This window comes from Geospiza fortis, unplaced genomic scaffold, assembly GCF_000277835.1.
Source record: "Geospiza fortis unplaced genomic scaffold, GeoFor_1.0 scaffold794, whole genome shotgun sequence".
Taxonomy (NCBI): domain Eukaryota; kingdom Metazoa; phylum Chordata; class Aves; order Passeriformes; family Thraupidae; genus Geospiza; species Geospiza fortis.
The window spans coordinates 31,473-55,050 of record NW_005054601.1 but is presented as its reverse complement, the minus strand read 5'-3'; the positions used below and the strand labels follow the sequence as shown (position 1 = coordinate 55,050).

Genomic DNA, 23,578 nt, shown 5'->3' with positions numbered 1-23,578 from the left:
TGCCACATGGAATTTTCTAGTAAATTGAATGACATGCAGGTTTCTTCATAGTTCTCTTTTACTTCCTTATTTATTAAAATTTATATCTTATTTTTTCAATTAATCTGTTGTCCAGAGTTTTGGGGCACAAGCACTTCAAATTGTTAGGAAATGTCTGGGAAAAGGCATAGTTTCAAAAAAAATGGTGTGCATGAGTCTTCTGGAGGGAGAGCCGTAATTCCTCTTACTGTCAGCAACTGTTTTAATTTTTGATCCATGGAAAGCTAGCTGCCTTTAAATGGTGCAAACCCCGTGAGTTGTCTCTGTGATGTGTTCCATAGGGTTTCTCCAAAGACACTGGTAACATTCTGCACTAATGACATGCTCCTTCGCACGCTGATGGCAGGAGATAGCACCCTCTCCACCGTGACCCATGTTATTGTGGTGAGCATCCTGTGGTCTTTCATGTGGGGTGGAGCAATATGTATTGCTTTAGAAAATGAGATCCTTAATTTTTTAAATTTAAATTTGCTGAGCACTTTAGGTGTTTTTGTTTGGTAGAATCTGAATCAACCTTAAAGACTTCCTGAGTCCTTAGAGTAGCATGCATGTTTTGTGGATTTTGGTGTTTTTCTGTGCATTTGTGTTTTTTCCTGTAAAAATATTTTATTTTCATGCCAATGATTAGTTGTGGAGTTGGGAGGAGTTGAGGAGGACAGAAGAGTAAATTTTTCTGAACTTCCCCTGTTCCTCAGAAAGTTTTTAGGGAGGCTTACATTGATGTGGTTCAATGTCATTGTGTCAGAATTTCTGTTATGTATTTGTTTTAGCAATACCAGGTTTTCAGTCCATTTGTTTGCCCATATATAATAATATAATTTGGAGGCCAGTTGCTAGCAAATTATTCACGTGTGTTCATTTATGATTATGTTAATATTCCTATTGTGGAATTTAATAAGTAAGGGGAACTAGAATGCATATGGCAAGATTTAAGTGCTGAAGATTAAAAGAAATCATGGTAAGTTTAGGTGCCTACCTGTTTATCAAAGCATAAAAAAGCATGAGAATGATCTATATATTCTTGATGTCAGCCTATAAATCTGGTATTTGAGCCATTGTTTCATTCATAATACAAAACAAAAGAGAAGAATTATAGAGGTGGTTATTCAATTATATGCCTTAATTTATAGGCTTTGTGCATGACTTGTCTAAGCAATCTGTATGTTTTTCTGATTATGTGGTGTCATACATTTCTTTAAATGTTCATCAGTGGTGAAGTGAGAATTTATTAAAGTAAAATTTGTAGGATTTTTGGTTTGTGGCGTTTTCTTGAAATTTGGCTTCAAATACAAAATTAGAGGGATTTCAGATATTCACTTTGGCCTCTGAAATTAAGGTGTGTAGAGCTTCGGTATTGCAGGGCACTCAGCTCTGATAAAAAGTTTTTTTTGCTTATGGAAAGCATAAAAAAAACCCCCTTTTTAAAAAAACCCCTATTATTTAATCTAGACTTACACATTTGAGGCCTCTGTAATGTGCAATCAGTTTTTTTTTTAAAATTCGTTTTTGGCAGAAGCTGTGATCTTGAATCTGTGATGTTTTTTTATCTCTCCTTTTTTCTTTTGTTACAGGATGAAGTACATGAGAGGGATAGGTTCAGTGACTTCTTGTTAATAAAACTGAGAGATGTGCTGCAAAACCGGAATAATTTAAAAGTAATTATTTCTAGTGCTGCTCTAGATGCAAATCTCTTTATTAGGTATTTTGGAAGCTGCCCAGTAATACATAGTAAGTATTTATCTTAACTCTTAAATCTGACTATACCTACCTTGAGACTCACAGATCTTACCAAACTGTGGCAAACTATTTTGAGTAAAGGCACATGATGAATACATTGAGAGTTACAGGAATCCTTGTTCTTTGTGTAGTCAGGTTTCTTGTTTCTTAACTATTTTCCTAATTCTGAATGAAGTGTTTTAGTCACTGGGAGTTCTGTAAACGCGGATGTGTCCGGCCCCCCTCCACTATTAATAAAGAAGTAGGAAAAGGTTATTGAAGTGTTGTCTTCATGCTGATACAGGACTTAGAAGCTACATGAGTGTGATATATTAATACACTCCAGTAGATTCTTATTCTTCACGCCTCATGAGGGTTGTTACTGGTTGCTGGATAAAACAGAGATAACTGTACCTGTTCAGTTCAGAAATACAGGCTTAAGCAGCTTGGGTTTCATGTTTGAATCACATGATTCTTTGATTTAAGGAAAATTAGTAGCCATTCATCTAGGTAAATATGTAGAAAAGGCATCCAATTTCTCTTAGATTGTGTTGACACAGTTACCTGCAGTTAGATTACATTCAAATGCAAAGAAAAGTTACCATTATTGCTGTTTTAATTTCATTTGACTGATCTTTAGTAGAGGCAAAAGACAAATGCGTGGGAGATGGGGGGCTTTTGTGGGTTTGGGGTTTTTTCCCCCACCCTCCTTTCTTGCAGGTTTTCTGCATGGGCGACCTCCTCTGGCACTTTACAGTCCTCTTAATTTTTCAACAATAATATCCAAGTTTAATGTGTTTTGAAAAGTAGCTTTTAAGAGAAATGCTTTATTTGACAGTCAGGTAGACTCTATGCATGTCAGCCTTTTTTTAAAAAATCTCAGCAGTTTTAGGAAACAGGTGGGATTGCTTACTGGTTTATTATAGCAAATGCTTGTGAGAAGGAAACCTCTTTTTCCCTTTTTTTTGCAGATGGAAGTGTTTATTTCTAGTTCTCAATTTTGAATTTCTGCCTAGTAAAATAAGGCTTGCAACTTGTTGGAGACAGGAATCTGGAAATGACACATGATTTCATGTTCTCTGAATATTTTTTGCCTCAGTTGTGATTGTTGTGTGGCTTTCCAGTTTACTCTTTTTGCAGCTTCCTGTTCTTTCAGACTGGTATATTTGTGTTGGAAATTCTGATGGCAATCTCTCCAGTTTACAGCAGTGCTTATGCTGATTATGTAATAATAGCCAATAGCAATTGAAAATATGGATTTTTTTCCTTTTTTTTTTTTTTTTTTGAGAATTTGAGAATTAAAAGAAGCGGCTGTTTCTGTTAGTGTAGTGAAAAAGGTTTTTGATTCTCCTTCAGCAATATGGCTGACAACAGTCTGACCACAGAAAGCAGCATTTTGCAGTTGTGGATTGCTGTAGTACACAGAGTTTGTTATCAGTGTTGGAAGACTTCCTCTGTGACAGCTTCTAAAAGTATGTGAATTGTGGATTGTTCTTTCTGAAGGAAAATCCTGAGTGATCTAAAGTCAGCTTAAGGGACCAGAAGTCAAAATGTAGAGATTTTAATTCTTCATGCAAAAAGCATCCTTTGATGTCCACTGATAAGGTCTAGAAAATAGTCACGTTGAAAAAGAAATCAGGATAAATTATTAGAAAGTAAAGGCCACTGGGATGTCTCATCTATCAAGAAGTACTCAGTAAAGAAAGCTTGGCTTTGCTGAATTAGTTGAGGACAAGGAGATAAGTCTATCTTCTGACATACTTCTCATGAAAAGGAAGAGTTCAATACAAAGATGTCCTGTCTCCATGTGGAACCTTGCAAAAAGCTGTATTAATTGCTTATTAATTAATTACATTTTTAAACCAGGTGGCAGGCTTACATGGTGAGTTCTTGTTTGTAACGCTAAACAAAAATGGCTGTTTTCTTTTTCTCATTTAAAAAAATTTATGGGTAATAACTGTCAATCTTATAATCATCTTATCAACATCTCTTGCTATAACACTTGATAAAACTGAAGAGCTTGATGAGAAACAAGGTGGCATTTTACATTGGAAATGTTTTGTTTTGTATAATTTTGAGAAAAATAAACTCCAATGAAGATAATTTTTAAATAAAATAAATGCTGTAAGTGAAGCTAGTGAATATATAATCTTTAATGGATTTTTTTATACTTTTAGTCCAAGGGAGACCTTTTGAAGTTAAAGAGATGTTTCTGGAGGACATTTTACGAAGCACTGGGTATACAAACAAAGAGATGGTGAAGTACAAAAAAGAGAAGCAGCAAGGTTGGTGGACTTCTTAATTGTAAGGGTTAGCAATGAGAATCATTGATTGATTGAACAAACAATTGACAGGATTATTTTCTGTTAAAATTCTAAAGTCAGGAGATTAAATGGGATGTGCTAAGATGACAGCAAGTTTCTTTAAGCTCTCAATATTTACGCTGTTGAAGTAGTTTATACAATTAAGGAAAAAAATGGTGTAGAGTTAATGTAACTGGGGGCTCCGCCCACATGAATACTGAAGCATGGGAGGCCCTGTACCTTTGGGTGTAAATTAAAGTGCAGCTATTAAAGCAAGCAGGATTTTGTACATCTTGCGTGAAATGTACAAGTCATTCCCTTTAGCAACATTTTTCACTGCTTTCTTCAGGCATGGATGTATTTTTTGTAAGTGTTAACACTCTCGAGCTAAACATAATTGGTTTTCAGTTGATTAAGTAGATACTGCTTCAGAACTTTTCCTGGCAACTGAAAGTAATGATCCCAGTGATTATTTAAAGAAAAATTTTTAAAAAATGCAAACCTCAAAGCTATATATATGACATGCAGTCCTAACTGGATATTTATCACAGTGCTCAGCTCTCATCACTGGGAACAGAAAAGTTCCATTGAGACACAGGTGTTTTCTACTGTTTCTTGTGTGCAAAAATAAGTTGTTACATGTAGGGACTGTATCACTTTTCTTCACCATTCCGTTTCTGGAAAAAGATCTGGGCTGAGTTTGTGTGGAAGGTGATTACTTAGGTAAGATAGTTGAGTGCAGTAGTTTGGAATAATGGAGGGTTGCGGGGTTAAACCCCAAAATGGTAGGTTTTGCCTTGTTCTCATAGCCTTTGTTTTCAGTGGTGCACTTTGGGTACCCTTAAACATGTCATTTATCTTGGACTGGTAGTAGCATTCTAGATTAAATAAAAGAGGTTGAATAGGTAAAACTTTGACCTCCTGTAACTGTCTTTTTTAGTAGAAAACAATGGATAATAAAGATGACTCTAAAACTTTCTTGGTGAATACTTTGCATTCTAGAAGAGAAACAGAAGAGCACTCTTGCTGAGTGGTGTTCAGCTCAAGAAAGCACGAACAAACTGACATCTCGGAGACAAAAATCGGTTCCAAGGGCAAATGAGGAGTACAAATGGTTGGATGAGGGTGGTGACACTGTCTTTAATCAACTGGTAAGTTTTTTCTTTTGTTGGAAGAGATGTTTATATTTGTGTTGTACTACTAGCCATTTAAAATCTGTTTTCTAAAGATAGTTTTGTAGAGTCTTTCAGGATATTAATGTATTTTAAAGATTACTTTATTAGGATTAACTGCTCTAATTACGGTGGTTGTACACGGCTTTTCCTCAGTCAAATGGCTTGACTGCCATTGTGTTAGTACTTGCATATGACAAAATCAGTGCATTAACTGATACCTGAGTGCTGGATTTCTGGTTGCTGCTGGGAAAAAGAACCATTCAAATTTTTTGTGAGTAATGTATGAGAATAAAGACAACTCTTGGAAGAGATAAATCATTCAATATTGTTTTTATCTTCAGACTGAAAAAGATGTGAATTGCCTTGAACCGTGGATAGTAAAAGAAATGGATTCCTGTCTTTCTGACATCTGGTTGCATAAAGATATTGATTCGTTTGCTCAGGTGTTAAATCTTATTTTAACTGAAAATGTCAGTGGTAAGTTTATTGTGCTTTACATAACAAAAAAGCAACCTCAAATTTACTTAGATTTTGATGGCTACTTTTATCTCCAGTTTCAAATGTTGTTACCTTTGCATTCTGATACCTACTGAAAAAATGGATAGGGCTAGCAGAATTAATGAATTGTTTAGTTAGTTGTTGTTGTTTTGAAGTATTGGCCGAAGTGTGTTTCTAAAACACTGTGGTATTCATATGAACTGACTGCAGAGATAAAGTGAGGAAACAAATTCTCTTAGGGCTGGAATTTGAAAGCAATATTTGTACTATATGTAGATGAAGAAATAACGTTTCTGTTGGGTTTGCTGATTTTTTTTTTTTTTTTACTTCTCAGTTGATTATAGGCACAGTGAAACTGGTGCGACTGCTCTGATGATTTCTTCAGGGAGAGGCTTTTTGAGTCAAGTAGAACAGTTGATCAGTATGGGAGCAAGTATCCACTGCAAATCATCTAATGGCTGGTAAAAACAAACAGAGAAACCAAAAGATAGATTTATTTGTCAATATAGGAGAGAGAAAGAGAATTCTTTAACATCTAAATTGATTTGGTAACTTATCACTCTGCTCTAAGAACTATAGATTTTGACAGCCTAAACAGTTTCTAACTCCTGTTAATCACATTGTTTTCTGTAAATTCTGAATTGTATTCTTAAATACATGGTCTTGATTATGAGCTATACTTTGTTTCGGTAGGTCTGTTGAAGACACTGGTGGGCAGAACAGCTCTAATCCACTGAATTGGACCAAAATGTTTGGCAATTCTTATTTTCATGGAGTTACCTATATCAGAAGATCTTTCTATGATGTTTCTGAATCTGTTGTAGCATGTAAAAATATTTGTGAATCTGTAAAAACTCGAGTTTTGTGGTCATGAAGTATGTCTTCATATAAATAGGGAAGTACAGTAAATAATTGTAGCATGGAATGATAAGAATTAGAATTCCAGGGATCTGATATTTGGTGCTAACGTTTGAAAAACTTGGTGAGGAATGCAGTTTAAAGGTAAAACGGTGAACTACATTGTGAGGAGGACAGTTTCTGAAAGACATGAAATAGCCGAATTTTTATGCAAAACGCCTGGGGTGTGACTTTTTGAGATGACTTAAAGGCTATTGCAAGCAGGCAGGTCTGATCTTTACGCGTTTTTGTGGGCTTTAAGGGAATGGCATATTCTTCCTCCTCATTTCCTTGTGCATGTTTGCAGGTACTCCTGTGTAAAACTGACATTCTTTTGCGGTAAAGAACTGTAGTTATCTAAAAGTCAGATAGCTATTAACACCTATTCAAGCACTTTCAAGTGGGAAGTTGCAGATCCAGCGATAGTGGTACTGATAGCAATAGGAAATGGATACAAAAGTCTGGTGTCAATTGACTCACCTGATGTGCTATTCATATTCATATTTTGAAGTGAAAAATCGAATAAAAATACTTATGCAACTCTTTCAGGATGGCTGTGGACTGGGCTAGGCGCTTTGGACAGACAGAGGTTGTGGATCTGTTGGAATCTTACAGGTAAGCTGTAACTGTTTTGCAGGAGTTGCATAGCATAGTGAAGGGAAGTTTGAGGTTTGTGTTCTTTTAATCAGAACAGATTTTAGCTTTTCATGCTGTAAAATCTGGACTGAATAGCAATACCTTTTTTAAAGAATTGGAATATTTCAAAAGCAAACAACAAAAAAGTTTGTACTCAGTATCATATTGTTTATGTTTGCACAACTTGCTAATTCTGTACTATGTACCATTTTATTTTCACATGCTACTTTGGAACCAAATCTGTCATGTGTTTTTATCTGTATATTTTATATGCAATAGACAGATTAAAGAAACTTTAAAGAAGTAATGTGTACACTAGGCCATTCAAGAATGATTTTTTGATTAACTTACAGTTATCATAGTTGAGGTAGTGTTTTGTATAGATTATATTTATCATAATTTCTCTTAGTGTAGTTTCTGCTAGTGGGAAATTTTGGGAGAATACATATATCTTAAATATTTTTCCTTGAACAGATAAATGAGAAGTATCTTTATACTTCCATTAGCTTATGGTTGTCTTTCAATAAAGTTTAAGAAAATGAAAGTTAACACCAATAAATGAAGTGGCATCCATTGTTGGGCTGACATTTAAATCAGTGGACATTAATAGTATGGTGATTGTCTTCTGCTACACTTAAAAATTAGAATTCAAGACCAGTAGTTATGTTGGTCTTGATTTAAGTTTGAGTTGATTGCTGAATGCATACCTGAAGGGACAGCCTTGACTCTGGTGTATTTTTCCATTACAGCGCTTCATTTGGATTTGGAAATCTGGATGAAAGTTCCCTGGTCCAAAAAAGTGGTAGTGACCTTAGTGCAGAGGACAGAGAACTACTGACAGCTTATCATCACAGTTTTGATGATGAAAAAGTGGATCTGGATCTGATAATGCACTTACTTCACAGCATCTGTCATGGTTGTGATGCAGGTAGGTAAATACATAACCAGTTGTTGTGGATTCAGCTTCTGATGAATCATACTCTTTTTTCAACAATCCACAAAAATTAAAACCTTCTGAGTGCTAGTCTACATGGCATTGACATGTATTTGAATTTTCTGTTTAACATTGCAAACCCACTTCCTTTTTTAGGAGCAATTTTAATATTTCTTCCTGGGTATGATGAGATAGTGAGCCTGAGGGACCGCATTCTTTTTGATGACAAGAGATTTGCTGATAATGCTCACAGGTAAAACCTTTAGTCACTGTGGCTTTTCATTGCTTCCGTTAAGGATCCTTAAAATGTTCTTTTGTCTTGTGTTAGATACCAAGTTTTCATGCTTCATTCAAGTGTGCAGACTTTGGATCAGAAGAAAGTGCTTGAAACTCCACCTTCTGGCATCCGCAAAATTGCAAGTATTAGAGGACTTTGTCAGATGCTACAATGATCTATTTTGCTGTTGCTTTTACAGTTGCTACAGTTTTGGTGGTTTTGGTTTTTTTTCTTTGCAGATTCTTTCTACTAATATTGCAGAAACCAGCATAACAGTCAATGATGTTGTGTTTGTCATTGACTCAGGCAAGGTGAAAGAGGTATGACTGCCTTAAATTTTTAGAGTGTGATTCTAAAACACACAGTGCAAAAATGTTGGAGAACTTTTTTTTTTACTTTACAGTAAAGTGAAAAAAACCCTTTTACTAGCTGAGAGCTAGTGTCTGTCAGGCAACAGACCTCACTGAAAAGTTTCAACATCCATTTGTTTTAAGACAAATCCTGTAAATGGCTAGGTGTCTAAAAAACATTGTAAAATCTAATATAGGTTGATGTATTAATGTATCTTTCTCTTTTGCAATTTAGTATTTCTGTTGGATTTTTAAAACGAGTCCTCAGTTTAGACCACCACCTTCCTGAGACTTAGAGAGCACTGGGAGTTCTTTTTCTCCTACTATTGTATTAAGTTCAAAAATAATCCATTAAGTTTTTAAGCCATTTTTTGGTGTGTTCGGTGCCCATTCGTGATTACTTTTTCAAGAAAAGTGAGATCACATAATGAGGCAATTTAAGACCTAGTGTATGGCTTTGAAAGTGAAATTGGATTTCATAGGCGACCTGCATACCGAATTTCTGAAGTCCTCATAAAACAAACTTACTTTTGTAATTTTACATCAGTCTAAGAAAATAAGTAGGTGGTTTTCAAGTGAGATAAAAAGGAAAACTATTCGGTATAATAATGTATTTTTACTTTCTTTGTGATATCTCAGAACACAGATCTGACATACCTTTTATTGACTTGCAATTACCTATTGACTAGAAAATGTTTAATTTCAAAAACTGTGTAGCACTAAGATACTACAAAGGAGATACCATCATAAATTCACTTGAAACTGAGAAGATACCTTTGTGCCAGAAGCTGCTGTGTATATTACTGTTTCATACTTTTTAGAAAACTTCTGTTGGTAATCTAAATAACTAGTAATTTTTATTTCATGTACCCTGTTGAGTTTTCAGTTTATATTCTTTTCTTTGTTTTTCTAGAAGTCTTTTGATGCACTGAGTCGTGTTACAATGCTAAAAATGGGGTGGATTTCAAAAGCCAGTGCTATCCAGAGAAAGGGCAGGTAATAAATGCCTCATACTGGTTTCCATTATGCAGCTATCCACAGTCCTTTATGTTTAGAATATAGCACACAACATAGTAACTGTTTCTAGCCTAGTCCAGTGTCACGTTGGATAATGACCAACACTCATTCTCTGTAGATGTGTAGCGGTCAGTATGTATTTCCTTGGAATCATTTCCCAAGTTGTAGAAAAGTGATGTTCAGGCATTTCCCAAAGGTCTAGGTTGTTTTCCCCCTATTAATTTGTTCTCCTTCCTCTTTCTCCCTTGTAGCACCCGCAGTCACAGTGTCCATTGGGGTGTTTTCACATCTTGTCTGTGGGCAGAGGACTGCCTCTATCACTTTCTCCAAGCTATCTATGACTTAACAGGCCATGATTCCCAATACTGCTTCCCAACACTATGGGTGAGGGCTCAGAAGTTTATATGTAGCAACAAATGCCTGCTTAATCTATCATACTGGCATTAAGCTGCATGTATACACATACATGTATATGAATGAGCGAATTTGCTGTCTCTCATTCACTCACAAGTTATTTAGTCTTCACCTTTTACTCCAAGGATCACTTCTGTTTGGGGGATGTGAGGAGTAGAAATGAAGTTTGCAACTGATTCCATACAACAAAGGATGATTGAGATTTGGATTGGTCTTATGTTAGCAAAAAACCCACAGCACCTTTCGTTAGATAAACCTTGTTTTTCTTCCTCCAAATTTCTCAGTGTTGGGTTAAAAGTTCAGTAAAAATTGCCACACTCTCAAAAATAATCTATGATTGGAAAACTCTCACTTTGCATGTGACTTACAACACTTTCTTCATAGAACTGCTTCTACTTTTCCATTCTGAGTTTCTGTGTCTGTTTGTTGGCTTTTGGTTTTATTTTTAGAAAAAAATCCTAATTTTCACAATTTCCTATATTTTATTTTCAAGGGCTGGGCGCTGTCAACCTGGAGTCTGCTTTCGTCTCTTCAGCAGGCTCCGATTTCAGAATATGTTGGAATTTCAGTCTCCAGAACTTCTAAGAATGCCACTGCAGGTGCATGTTCAGTTAGAAATTATAACTTTAAAAAATAGAATGTCATCAAACCATACTATTCATTGCAACAAATCATGTGTTTGGGGGTTGTTTCCAAATCTTGGTAATCTTCTTTGTTCTGCCTTTTAACTTGCAGGAGATTTGTTTGTACACAAAACTTCTGGCTCCAATTAATTGTCCTATTGTAGACTTTCTTATGAAAGCTCCTGATCCTCCGCCTGCTGTAACTGTGAGAAATGCTGTGCATATGCTTAAGGTCAGAAAAGGAATAGATTTAGATGGTATTTGTGTCTGATCTCAAATTTGTGGTGTAGCAGTCTGTCTTACTGACTTCAGTTTGTACTGAAGCTGTCTTTAATTACTTAAGGATGTTTTGATTTTTTGTTGATTGTCTGTTTTTGTTTTGTGTGTGGGGATGTGTTTTTCCATGTCAAGGAAAGAGAGTGCTTCAAAGTCTTGTCTCTGTTAATAGATTGACATACTTTTTTAGTGTTTGGAAACAAGTCTAGTTAATGTCCACTATTCACATCTTTTCTGCTTTCACTGTAAATTGATTTTGTCCACTGTACCCGTCCCCCTTTCTGTTTGTTTGTTTATAAGCAGACAATAGATGCCATGGACCCTTGGGAAGATCTCACTGAGCTTGGTTATCACCTCACTGAATTACCTGTAGAGCCACACCTTGGTAAAATGGTGTTGTATGCTGTAGTTCTGAAGTGCCTGGATCCTGTTCTGACCATTGCCTGTGCTCTTGCCTGCCAAGACCCTTTTGTGCTGCCCACGCTGGCCTCCCAGAAGCGTGCGGCCATGCTGTGCAGGAAGCGTTTTGCTGCTGGGACGTTCAGTGACCACATGGCCCTGCTCAGGGCTTTCCAGGTAGTACCTCATTTCAGAGAGTGATAATCACCGTAGATCACCCGGTCAAGGCAAATAATGTAGCATTCTACTTGGATGTAGAGTGGTGGACTGTGATTAAGTCCTTGGAGAAGACTTTATTTTTGCCTAGTGCCTTTGCTGTGTATTGGACTCATAAATTTGTGAGGGAACACTTTTTGTAGTATGTTTTGTTGATATTTTCAAACCTTACAAAATTCTGAATGTTCCAACAATGTGCCTCTGTACATCCTACTACGCTGAACTTCAAATCACGATCTTAATGTAATGATCTTTATTTATTGTTTTAACTCGACATAATCATCACTGGAGTGAACACATAAAGAGAACCTAATTCTTGAACAGAAAAAAGAATCTGGTTTGATACGTTTACTTCTAGAGTGGGTTTTGCACTCATTTTATTGACATAAATGTAATCTTTTTTAAAAATGCAGGTTTTAGTTTTAGCCTATCAAATTAATAGGCAAATGTAAAAATGTTTTCAGGCATGGCAGAAGGCACGTAGTGATGGCTGGGAGAGAGCCTTCTGTGAAAAGAACTTCCTATCCCAAGCCACAATGGAAATCATTGTAGGAATGAGAACACAGTTGCTTGGCCAGCTTAGAGCCTCAGGTAAAGAAGTTGGAAAAATTTTAATTAAATATTTATGTTTAAGTGTTGTTTTAAAGTCAAGCATATAGAAATTGTAACAAAAATCATGTTCACTGGTGTCATTTTCCTCACTTAATTTGAAATACACCTTCATGTACACATTCATGCAGGGTATGATGTAGATGAGGAAGTGTGGCTGATCTAACTGAAAAACCCTCATCTCCACATGTCACCACATTTTATGTTTTAATAAATTATTCCCATAGGAAATGTCTGTATTGTAGAAAATAGTGATATTCTGTGTTAGGATGAAACCCCTTATCGGGAAGGATTTCAGTGTATTGATTTCTTCTTGGTGCTGTTAAGGTTGGCAGTGCAACAGGTTGAAAAGTGCAACAAATAAGTTGTTTATTTCAGCTTTAGTTTCTAACTCCTTTTGAGAACCAAACACAAGCTAACATGTCACTATTTTGTCTTGTTCTTTTGTCAGGTTTTGTGAGAGCCAGAGGAGGAGCTGATATTAGAGATGTTAATACTAATTCTGAGAACTGGGCTGTAATTAAAGCTGCCTTAGTGGCTGGGATGTATCCCAATCTTGTGCATGTAGACAGAGAAAGCCTGGTGTTGACTGAACCAAAGGAGAAGAAAGTGCGATTTCATCCTACCTCTGTTCTTGGTCAGTCTCAGTATAAAAAGGTAAAATCACTTTGAATTCATAGTTCAAGAAAAGGAGCACTAAAATCATGTTTTAGAAATGTCTTTTCCTAGTTGTCAGTACTTTAAAAGCAGTATGGGCATTTAACACTACAGCTTTAGAAAATACTGTTCTACCCAGCTGACAGAATTGGAGTTGATTCATTTTTCCATTGTTTCAATTAGTCCTTTCTCTAGATGGAACAAAGCAAAATGGCAAAAAAAACCACCCCAGTTATAAGATTGCTTTAAAAATAGAATTATCCCTGCTCTTAAGAGCAAGAAGTTCTTCTCTGAAATTTTTTTAACAATTGTTTTTAAAGCAAAATATTTTATTTTAACATGGTAAGATAATATGTGAATCTGGTTGAATTCTCTCATGCTTTTTTTTTGCATGTGTATTTTTATATGTATATAATTATACATGTATTTATTTCTCAAAAGATAGAATCATGGAATGGTTTGGGTTGGAAGGGACCTTAAAGTTTGTCTCATTCCAACCCCCTGCCACAGGCAGGGGCACCCTCCACTCTTCCAGGTTACTCAGAGCCTCCCCCAGCCTGGCCTTGAACACTGCCAGGTTGAGGCATCCACAGTGTCTCTGGATAAGATGAGAAATCTGTTAAAATTTACATTAATTACAGTAGGTGGTATAATAGCCTAGTCTTACCTGCTCTTGCACAGATTGCTCCAGCAAATGGACAAACTGCAGCCATCCAGGCCCTCCCTACAGACTGGCTTATATATGATGAAATGACAAGAGCTCACAAGACAGCAAACATCAGGTGCTGCTCTGTTGTGACACCTGTGACTGTGTCCCTCTTCTGTGGACCAGCCAGGCTGCCAAGTAATGCCTTGCAGGCATCTTCATCCTTTCGAGGTACACTGGAGTCTGGATTTGGAATGTTTCCACTGGTATACATTGGTGTGTGACGTGGAAATCTTATTTTTCAGTAATATTTAATACATATATTGGCTGATTCTGAAAAGAACAGTGTTATAATTCCTGTAGCTATTCAGGAATAGTTTGTAGGTTCTGTAATAAATCTCTCAGTTTTGGAATTCCTTACATATTCAAGTCCATAAATTACACAGTTCTGGGAGTGTCAGAAACTACAGTATAGTTTGTGAGGAAAGAATGCAGCCACAATGTCTAATGGTAATAATGATACTGAGATGTGTAGTATTCTTTTTCTACAGACTACTTTATTTGATACATTGAACCAGATTATTCAAACTGAATAATTTAGAAATAATCGATATGGCAAACAAGTCATGTTGCTTCTCTCTGACACATGCATTTTCAAGATATGTTCTACTGATAATTTTTTATGTCAATTAACTGTACCATAAACTGTAAGTAATAGAGAATATATAGAAATTTTCTTTTTTTTTCTTATTTGAGTCCTGTTGGATTGGAAGCAAAAATAACTGCTTCTAGTTCTCATAGCTGGAATCAAACTAAAAGTCCAGCTTATTTCTGAAGCTTTCCTGTCTTGCTTTTAAACTGTTGACCTTAGAGTAGTGTTCATGCTGATTGAATTGCACTTTAGGAAAATAAGGATTCCTAATCAATAGCCATACGTATTATATGTATATATTTTTTCTTACTAAGTCTTTAAATCTGCTGTTTTACTACAAAATAGAGCCACGTCTGCTTTTGCAAACAGCTTTAGGCAGAAGTTGGATAGTGGCTTGTGAATACTGGTGAAGGTACATGAGTTGAGTCCGATCATATCAGTACAGGCTTTTACATAGTAGGACCTACTGCAGGTCTGGCTACTTGATTGCTGCTATCTGGAGTAAAGACTTTTCAGTGTATTTGCAGAAAAGAAGAGGTAGTTTTACAAATGTTTACATTTTAAAGTCAATTTTAGAAGGAAAAATATTATTGCTGTTAATACAGTAGTATTTGTTTCTTTGTATATAAGTAGAAATAATACTAATAATAATACTTCTGTCTTACTAATAATAGTGCTTTTGTCTAATACTAATAATAATACTTTTGTCTTTAATTCAGGAGGAGGGGTATCTAATGATAGCAGTGACAGTGAGATGGAGGACAAAACAACTGCTAATCTGGCACTACTGAAGCTGGACGAATGGCTCCATCTCAAACTGGACCCTGAAGTAAGAAATCACTCCTAGCTTTGCTTCATGTAGAAGAATTGTAAAAAGATGTGAAAAGGTTTTTGAACATTTGAGTAGCCAAGAATTTTCTCTAAGAATGTCGTGGTCCATTTGGGTCTCTCGAACTACGTACTCAGTGATTTAACCTTTACTTCATGAGCACATCAAGAATTAAAGGGCTTCAATCCCCTTTGGCACGGAGTTGTCTGTCACGTGAACTTGTGTATTCAACATCTAAGTTGCAATGTTTCATTACCTATCACCCATACCTTTCAATTCTTTCACCTGTGAGCAAAAGGAAAGAAAATAATTAGTCATTTAGTCAACAGCGAGAGTGCTCGTTCTTCTTCCTCCGTCTTGATGTGGGTGTCCTGTCTATCACACAAGGGAGCAGGAAAGCCCCAGCAGTGCAGATGCTGTTGGATCTCCTTCAAAAACTTTCTGGGCAGCATGATGTTTTATATGTCGGAGCTTGGCAATTTTGTCCCTTTCCACAAGTCAGCAGATTCTGAAGAGACTGCCAGACAAAAGATAATGGCTGCAAGGGACAGCAAACTGCAGGTGACAGTGGCTGCATAAGGGCCCTTCTGCTGCTTCTGGCCTCCTGTTCTGCCTGCATGGTGCTCCATCAAGCTGTAGGAGGAGCTGGGATCGCCAGAATCTGAAGAGGAGCTGAGAGAACAGTCACATTGGCATATTGTGGTGTTCTTTCTGTGCAAGAGTAATGAAAATCGGATCAAAAAAGGAGCACTTGAAGCTGGAGTTGCTGAAAGAAAGTTGCTGTCAGATTTTGGAAGGATAAATATAAACCTCTTTGAAATTGAAGTCTTTATGTCATTGAGGAGCTGTGGCTATGGTAGGAGGTAGTTTATGGGTCATGAAACACACAATTTCACCAGCTCTAATAATAATACTGTCTCTCCTAGACATGTCCAAAAGAGTGATTTTTTAAAATTTATTTTAATGGAAGCATTTCTGATAACATGGGAATCAGACTATAGTCTTCTGAATTTAGTCATCACATTTGAGCAGATGTCTGTGTAAGAAAAATATCATTTAGAGCTCTTTTCCCTCAAGTATGACTGAAGAGTGCATGAGTAGAGACTGATTTGAGAGGAAGGGCATAAAGCATTGAAAGGATTGGGTTTTCTTGAAAGATAAAAAGGAAAAAAAGGTCTGTGGATTTACAGTACAAAGCTAAGTTTAGTACAGAGCTAAATGAAATGTTTCAAAAATTACTTTGCACCCCAGGAAAGGAAAGTAAATTAACATTTAGTTTAAATATGGATTATTCCCCTTCCCCAAGCCCTTAGTCCTGCCTTTCATTTTGGGCTCTGTTTATATTAGAATGCCAGGTGCTGCCTGATGGGAAAAAGATAGGGTCCTCTTACATGTCTGATCTAATTTTCATCAGCATTTAACAGAATTTGAATCCATTACAGGCTGCTGGTATGCTGTTGCAACTCAGGCAGAAGTGGCACAGTTTGTTCCTGCGTCGTATGCGAGCTCCTTCTAAACCATGGTCTCAGGTTGATGAAACAACTGTAAGAGCAATTACAGCTGTTCTGAGTGCTGAAGAACAGTCTGCAGGTCTGCAGCAGCCTTCAGGAATCGGCCAGAGACCAAGACCTGTGACATGTGAAGAACTTCCTTTGGCATCTACATGGAAGTCAACCAACAGCAGGAAAAGCTCAACAGAAACTGAATTGTCTGACTCCTCTAATGCTGAAAAGTAAGATGTTGAGGTCTTCTGCTCACTGTAGGTTGCAAATTGTGTATACAAGCATCACTTAAATTTCTGCTAGTAATAAGGAGGTGGAAATGGTGGAAATACAGTTCAAATGTGTTACACTGTTATATGCTGCATTGTAATCCCATAAAGAAGTATTTCATACCTGGGCCTGCTTTTTTGAGAGAGCAGTCAGGAATATTGTCCATGACTTGTGATGTTTTAGAAGTAGCAGAAGAGATTTAACAGTAGCATTAAAAAGCAATGCATGATCAGTATGGCTTTTTTAGTTAGGGTTTAAGAGATTTTGTAGTTGCTGTAATACATGTGGTCATGCAGTAGGCTGACAGGTCGATATAAATTGTTCATTGACGGCTTGTGAAACTCAAGGTATGTCTTTTTAGGGTTTCAGTGAAATCTACATCTCCTGCACTCCACCAGCCAAAGAAGTACAAGGAAAAAGACATTTTGGTCTCCAAACGATCCTCAGATGACAGATCAGCTCAGTCCTCGGTGAAGCCTGCAGACAGCAGTAGCTATTCCAGCCCCTGTGCTAGTCCTTCTTCTCCTGTGTCTGGAAAGGTAGAGTTCTCTAACATATCATCCTGCTCTTCAAAAGTTATAGAATTCCTTGCTGATATCATTCTGCAATTAGGTATTTTACTGATAAATTAGGAACCTAACTTAAATTTTAATTTATAACAGCTGCATACTACTTCCTTCTGGAACTTAAAATCTAGACTCATTATCCTTGTTTCACTAGTTTAATACAGTGAAAATAATTTGTCATCTGCTGAGGTAAAGCTATCCAAAGTAGAAAAAATGAGATTTAAAAAAAAACCCTAGTTCTAATGAATGTGTATTAGTTTTTTCAACTAAATTAGTATATTATACACACACTTCTGTAGTTTTTGGATTCTGCTTTTTTCTGTTACTGTAATAGCATACATTGATACTGATTCTGTGTTATCTGCCTTACTATGACTGCTTGGGGTTTTTGTGATGGTTATTTTAACAAAGCACACATTTTGAATGAGATTGTTGTCATAGTTGTCCCTATATACTTGAATAGTAGACTGCAGTAACACTAAAGAGATCATTGAGAGAAAACATCATGGACTCATTGGAGGATTTAGTAATTCCTCTTGAATCCTTCAGCTTTGAAATTAAGACAGTGTAAAAGCAAGAAAACATGTTTTCTGAATGTAGAAATACTAGTAGGGCTGTAGGCTGCACTCTTGGATGATTAATTTTGGTGTCATCTTGAGGTGTGTCACCAATTATAATTAATACTAGACTTTTTAATCCTGTTCTGCTCTACTTGTTTTCTGCCCCTCATGGATGAATTACTATTTTGAAAAGTGCTTTAAAAATGTAATATATATATGAAATACATTTCAAAACCATTTTGGATAGGACCAGCTGATAGATTTTACATTTCTTCTAGAATCTGGAGGGTGAAGGGAGGAGCACAGTCAAGGGATTTCTGTCCTTGTGTGTGAAACTTCAGAAATAAAGCCTGTTGTATTTGTACTTATTAATTTAATTTATTTCTTCCAGGGTTGCAAATCTTCACCAAGACAAAATATGCCAGTTCGGTACTTTATAATGAAAAGTAGCAACTTGCAAAACATTGATATTTCTCAACAGAAGGGAATATGGTCCACTACACCGAGTAATGAACGGAAACTGAATGGAGCCTTTTGGGAGAGCAGTGTGGTTTACTTAATATTTTCTGTTCAAGGGTCTGGATGCTTTCAGGTGGGTCTTAATATTAAACTAGCTGTTAGCAGTGGTTGATGGTTTAGGAGGATGCAGCAAATAACTGTGTGTGGTGTGGACAGCTTTGCTTATGGCTTCTGACTTTCTGAGAAGTAGAGCGATGTGCAAATGTCTGTGCTTGCTGAAGAAAGTATTTCAAAGCTGAGATGGAATTTTCTCCAAATATCATGAGTAAGAAAAATATTTGTACCCTACATTAATCCTCTAAAACAACCACCACCAGAAACAAAAATCCTAACAAAGTAGGGGATTGCTACTGTTTGCATGCCAAAATGTGTATTGTAAGTGAGCAAGCACTTACAGTCAAGTCACAGCTTTCTAAAGCCAAGAAACTCATACATTTCTTTATTATAATTTTGATAAAAACTGGTTTTATTCACTTCCAATTAGGAAGCTGGCCATGATTCTTGCAGAGCTCTCTCTTGACTTCATATTCAGTGAGATACTTGTCAACAGTTAGTTGGTCAAATCTGTGGTCAATTTGAAGTAAAAACTTGACCTGGTAATGCAAAGTTGCAGGTTAGCTGTCAGACAGCTAAATTCAGTTGTTCCAGGTAAAGAAATTTCAATTTACTTCTTCATAGATAAGTTAGTTATAAAGTCAGCTAAACTTAAAATCTAATGACCCAACCAAAACACAGCTGTCTTGGCAATACCACTGAAGGACTGCTGTGACATATTACATATGATAGTTTGGCAAATGCAGATACTGGAAAGTAATTTTCAGCAAGTCATTTGACACTGAAAATGGGCTGTTGCACTGGTCCTCTCAGACAAGAAAGTGGGGAAGAGAAGACACCCTCAAGTCAGGAGTGTAGGTGGTTGACTTTGCCCTTCCCTTCCAGTTTTGACAGTGCACTGCACCCTCATGGGAATGTGAGATTAACTTCCCTATTAATCTTATCTTGTCCCAACTGTCTCTTTCTATTCTGTGTTTGTTTTTTTCTCTGTTCCTTTTATTAATTCTCATTTAAGTCTGGCTTGAGCTATCTAGGACTGCTTGTCTTACAACAGCAGTGTGTGCTGGTAATTCACTGAACTGCGTCTTTTGGACAGCTAAGTCCTAAATGGCATAAATACACCTGAATGGTGTATTGATATGTTGTGTGTGGGGCTGTGTTTACTTTCAGTTTGTTCGGTGTGTGGGTAAACCAGGGTGTCCTTAATTAAGTTAGATGCTGTCTCAGGTTGGGGATTTCATTCATTTTCTTTTTGAGTCTTGTTGTGTTGGAATTTCGTCCGGCTTCACTAAAGCAGGAAATAAAAGCAACTTTGACTTCTTTCTTTGAAGAACAGCTACACTCTCCTAATTCTGTGTGAAAGTTAACATAGAGGGAGTATGAGAAGGAACAAATGGATTTCTGCAAAAATTACCTAAAAGTTACAAGGAAGATGAATATCTAATGGACTATTCTATAGCAGAATATTCATCTCAACTTCCTTCTTCTTCAGGTGGTTATGCAACAGCTTTTTAATCTGTTACAAACCTCAAAAAACCTTTAGTGATAATTTTGTCATTGAGAAACATTCCTTATGGTCAAACCCTACAAGGCATATTTGAAGTGGAAAAAGAAGTGATTCTTCTAACTTTCTAGATGCAAACATTTTGGAAGCTCTAGCTTCATGGTGGAGAGTGTGTGAATCACTTTGAAATTACTTTGAAAGTTTCATAGGAAGTTTGGCTATTTATCTCATTCCACCATAGACAGGTATGGCCTCATTATGTCTGTTCTTTCATATTTCAATTTTTGTCCCAGGGTTTTGCTAGAATGAGTTCAGCGATTGGGTGTGAGAAAAGTCAAGACTGGGGATCTGCTGGTTTTGGAGGTGTATTTAAGGTTGACTGGATCCGAAAAGAAAGCATTCCTTTTCAGTTTGCACACCATTTGCTCAACCCATGGAATGACAGTAAGAAAGTACAGATAAGTAGGGATGGCCAGGTAATGTTACTCTCTTCTGAAGTTTTCTTTATTTGGTAGAATGTATTTGGTGTATTTTTTATTAGCTTGTTCAGCCTTGACATTTATCTCCACTTGTTTGTGTATCTGGTGATCTGAATTCACAGTTCATTAGTGTATTGTACCTTCAGCTAATGCAGAATTACTGCTGAAGTAATGGAGCTATTTTGATAAAATCAAAAGTTTCTTGCTTATGTGTTTAAAAAATTATTTAAAGGTGGATGCTTCCAAAAAGAAGTTGTTTGGCTTGGGTTTTAGTTTGTAATTTAGTTCTGGAGGCTTGTTCCCTATTTGCTTGAGATGTGTTCTCTTAGATAGTCTGATACACCCAAATAACTGTTCAGAATTATTAATTTTTTTCTGTAAAGCCTGAAGAGAATCCTGAGATTTAAGGCAGAGTGAAGCTTAGGACAGTTCTTGTACTTTTTACAGCTCTAAAAATGCAACTAAAAAAAGCCAAAGAATTGGTACAAAATTTCTGTGTGGCAGTTTCTCCCCTCTCCCCATCCCCTCCCTGAACATCTCCTTGAAGATTCAAGAGCTAAAGTTTTTGTATCACTTTCTCTCCTTCAAATCCTCTCTCCAGCTGTAAGAAACTGGAGGAAAGGAGAAGGACAAGGAAAGGATGGGCACTGTATTTCCTGTGACCTCTATTTCCATATTCTCAACCACACTTGATGGAATTCAGCTTAAAAGATGTGGAAAATAATGATCTCTAGTTAGTAAGTGACTGATCTGTGGGAGCTACAAAGTGTCTGGTGCGTCTGTTCTTGTGTATGGTGGTAGGGTGTTCACTGGGAATTGTTTTTGTGAGAACTGAAAATTCACTGTCAGTGAAAACACCCCAAAGAGCCTGTAGGCCAGGATGGCTTGTGAAAGTTTCTACCTCCTGCTCAGCTCTAGTAAGAAGACCCTGCTTTGCTGCCAGTTCTAATGTTTGTCCCAATAGCAAAATAGATGAGCTCTTCTAGAAGGGTTGAAAGCAATAACCAGCAATGTCATCTAACAATTCAGTAATAAATAGTTTCTATATGCTCAGTAGTAGCAGTGCAGGTAACTTCCCTGATTTCCTGACCATTTCTAGGAGCTGGAACCACAAGTTGGAGAGCAGTTGCTGCAGCTTTGGGACCGTATTCCTTTGGCAGGAAAAAAGCTGACTGAGCATGCCAAGTAATGTGACAGAGGTAGTTTTCCATGCATTGCTTGCTGGTTTTGTGGTAGAGGAAAACCCATGCAGATACAGTGTATCATCACAGTACTGTCTTTCCTTTATAGCTTGTGGAAGAGCAAGTACACTTGGTACTGAATATTCTATTAATTTAGATTTTTTTTCCAGGTTGTTGAAACATCAGCTATGAGAACCAGCAGCATGTCTACAATAAAGATGAGGAAGAAGGTGACACAACAGCCTCTTGACATTCTTCCTCATGCTGGGAAGCTAGAAGTGGAAAAATAAGAGGGAATTGTGTTGTTTTCAGTGTTTACTTGCCAGCCTGTTTTTTGACTGAGTTGGTTTTTTTACAGGAGTGTGCAGTTGATACTTAAAAATACAGTTAAGTTGAAAACAAAATTTGAAACAATTGACCTCATGTAAGTTGTCTGGGTTTGAAATAGCATAACAGACAGTTTAAGTATGCAGTTTACAGTTAAAGCTTTCTCAACCCAGTAAAAGGTATGAGAATGTAAATGTTAATTAATCAGTCTTGCAGTTCAGTTAAAAAAAAATACTAATTCGAAATATGTTGAAAGGCTCCTTAAGTGTTCTTCTACATCCACAGTGCAAGAGAGCAGAATATATTCATACAAATAACTAAGCAGCTGGAAATGTTAATTTTTAATTTATTTAAAGGTAATTTTTAAAATTTTGTTTAAATTTATTTTATTTTGGTTTTGTTTGTATTTATCTGTTTATGTGTTTATTGTTAAATTTAATTATTTTAATTTAATTTAGATAGAAAAGAAGGAGCATGAGACTTTTGAGATTGGGTGCGTCCACTGATGTTTCTAGTTTCAGTTATTTTTCACCTTTAAGATGTGACTCACACCTTTGAGAAGCTGAAACAGTCTTTCAGGGGCCTGTGGCCAAGTGGTACTTCAATATTTCACTAATTTAGGCAGTGTTACAAGATTTGTATTTCTTTAAAAAACAATAAAAATCATAACCAGTACAATTTCCTTGATCATTTAATATTGTCTTCATGCTTTCTTTCAAGTTGTTTCTTTTTCTTCCACATCACTGCTATCTTGGTTTATTTGGCTTTTAACATACTATACTGTAAGGCTGGTATAAATGGGTGTGATCACTGTCAGCAGTGTTTGTGGTCATTCTTAGGTTAAACCAAGATTTTTTTCTGCTTCTGAGACTCCGCCTGTTTCCTCTTGTCTGTTCAGGATCTTACCCCATGCATTCATTTTGCATTCTGTGCAGTGACTTCCACACATGAACCATAAGTTTGACCTTTGCCAAGACTCACTGGGTGCCTGTAAGGCTGCTGTGCCCAAGAAGTAGTTTCTCAAGACAGTGCATAGAAGGGGGGCATGAGGCTCTTCCTGCCTTGTACAGTACTTCCAGGCCTGTGCCCACCCAGGAATGTGGGGCAGTACTGCTGTGTATAGATTTACAGGGCCCTGTGCACTCCAGAGACAGAGCTGGTGCAGAGAGGGAGCATGGGCGAGTGTAATGTTTGGCTAACCAGCCAAATGGTACTTCTGCAGCTTGATGGTAAAAAGGACAGTCCAGCCATGGCATTTGCATTCCACAGGGCCAGTGGCCAGCATAGGTCGCTTGTGTGGAGAAGAGATTGTACCCTGGTGCCTGACAGATGTGGTCATGTAAGTCTTTGTATGCCCAGATGTTAGATGCAGTCCAGTCATGGTGGATTATGTAATATTATTATCACCCAAATAACTGTACTACTGAGCTGTGTTTTCTCACACACTGCATTT

At 36.8% G+C, this 23,578-nt stretch overlaps 1 protein-coding gene across 1 annotated transcript; it reads left to right on the top strand.

Annotated features, from left to right (window-relative positions):
* The first annotated feature begins 320 nt into the window (after positions 1 to 320).
* YTHDC2 (YTH domain containing 2) lies at positions 321 to 22,093 on the top strand. The gene is made up of 25 exons (XM_031064536.1): positions 321 to 423; positions 1,611 to 1,767; positions 3,933 to 4,040; positions 5,061 to 5,209; positions 5,575 to 5,710; positions 6,066 to 6,192; positions 7,178 to 7,243; positions 8,014 to 8,192; positions 8,355 to 8,451; positions 8,527 to 8,614; positions 8,715 to 8,795; positions 9,739 to 9,821; positions 10,750 to 10,855; positions 10,992 to 11,111; positions 11,459 to 11,731; positions 12,235 to 12,361; positions 12,831 to 13,036; positions 13,718 to 13,913; positions 15,054 to 15,163; positions 16,606 to 16,895; positions 17,297 to 17,474; positions 18,453 to 18,653; positions 20,432 to 20,614; positions 21,717 to 21,816; positions 21,969 to 22,093. Exons 1-24 carry the CDS (start codon positions 361 to 363, stop codon positions 21,804 to 21,806), a joined length of 3,414 nt encoding a protein of 1,137 aa, XP_030920396.1. The 5' UTR covers positions 321 to 360; the 3' UTR covers positions 21,807 to 21,816; positions 21,969 to 22,093.
* Positions 22,094 to 23,578: the final 1,485 nt, after the last annotated feature.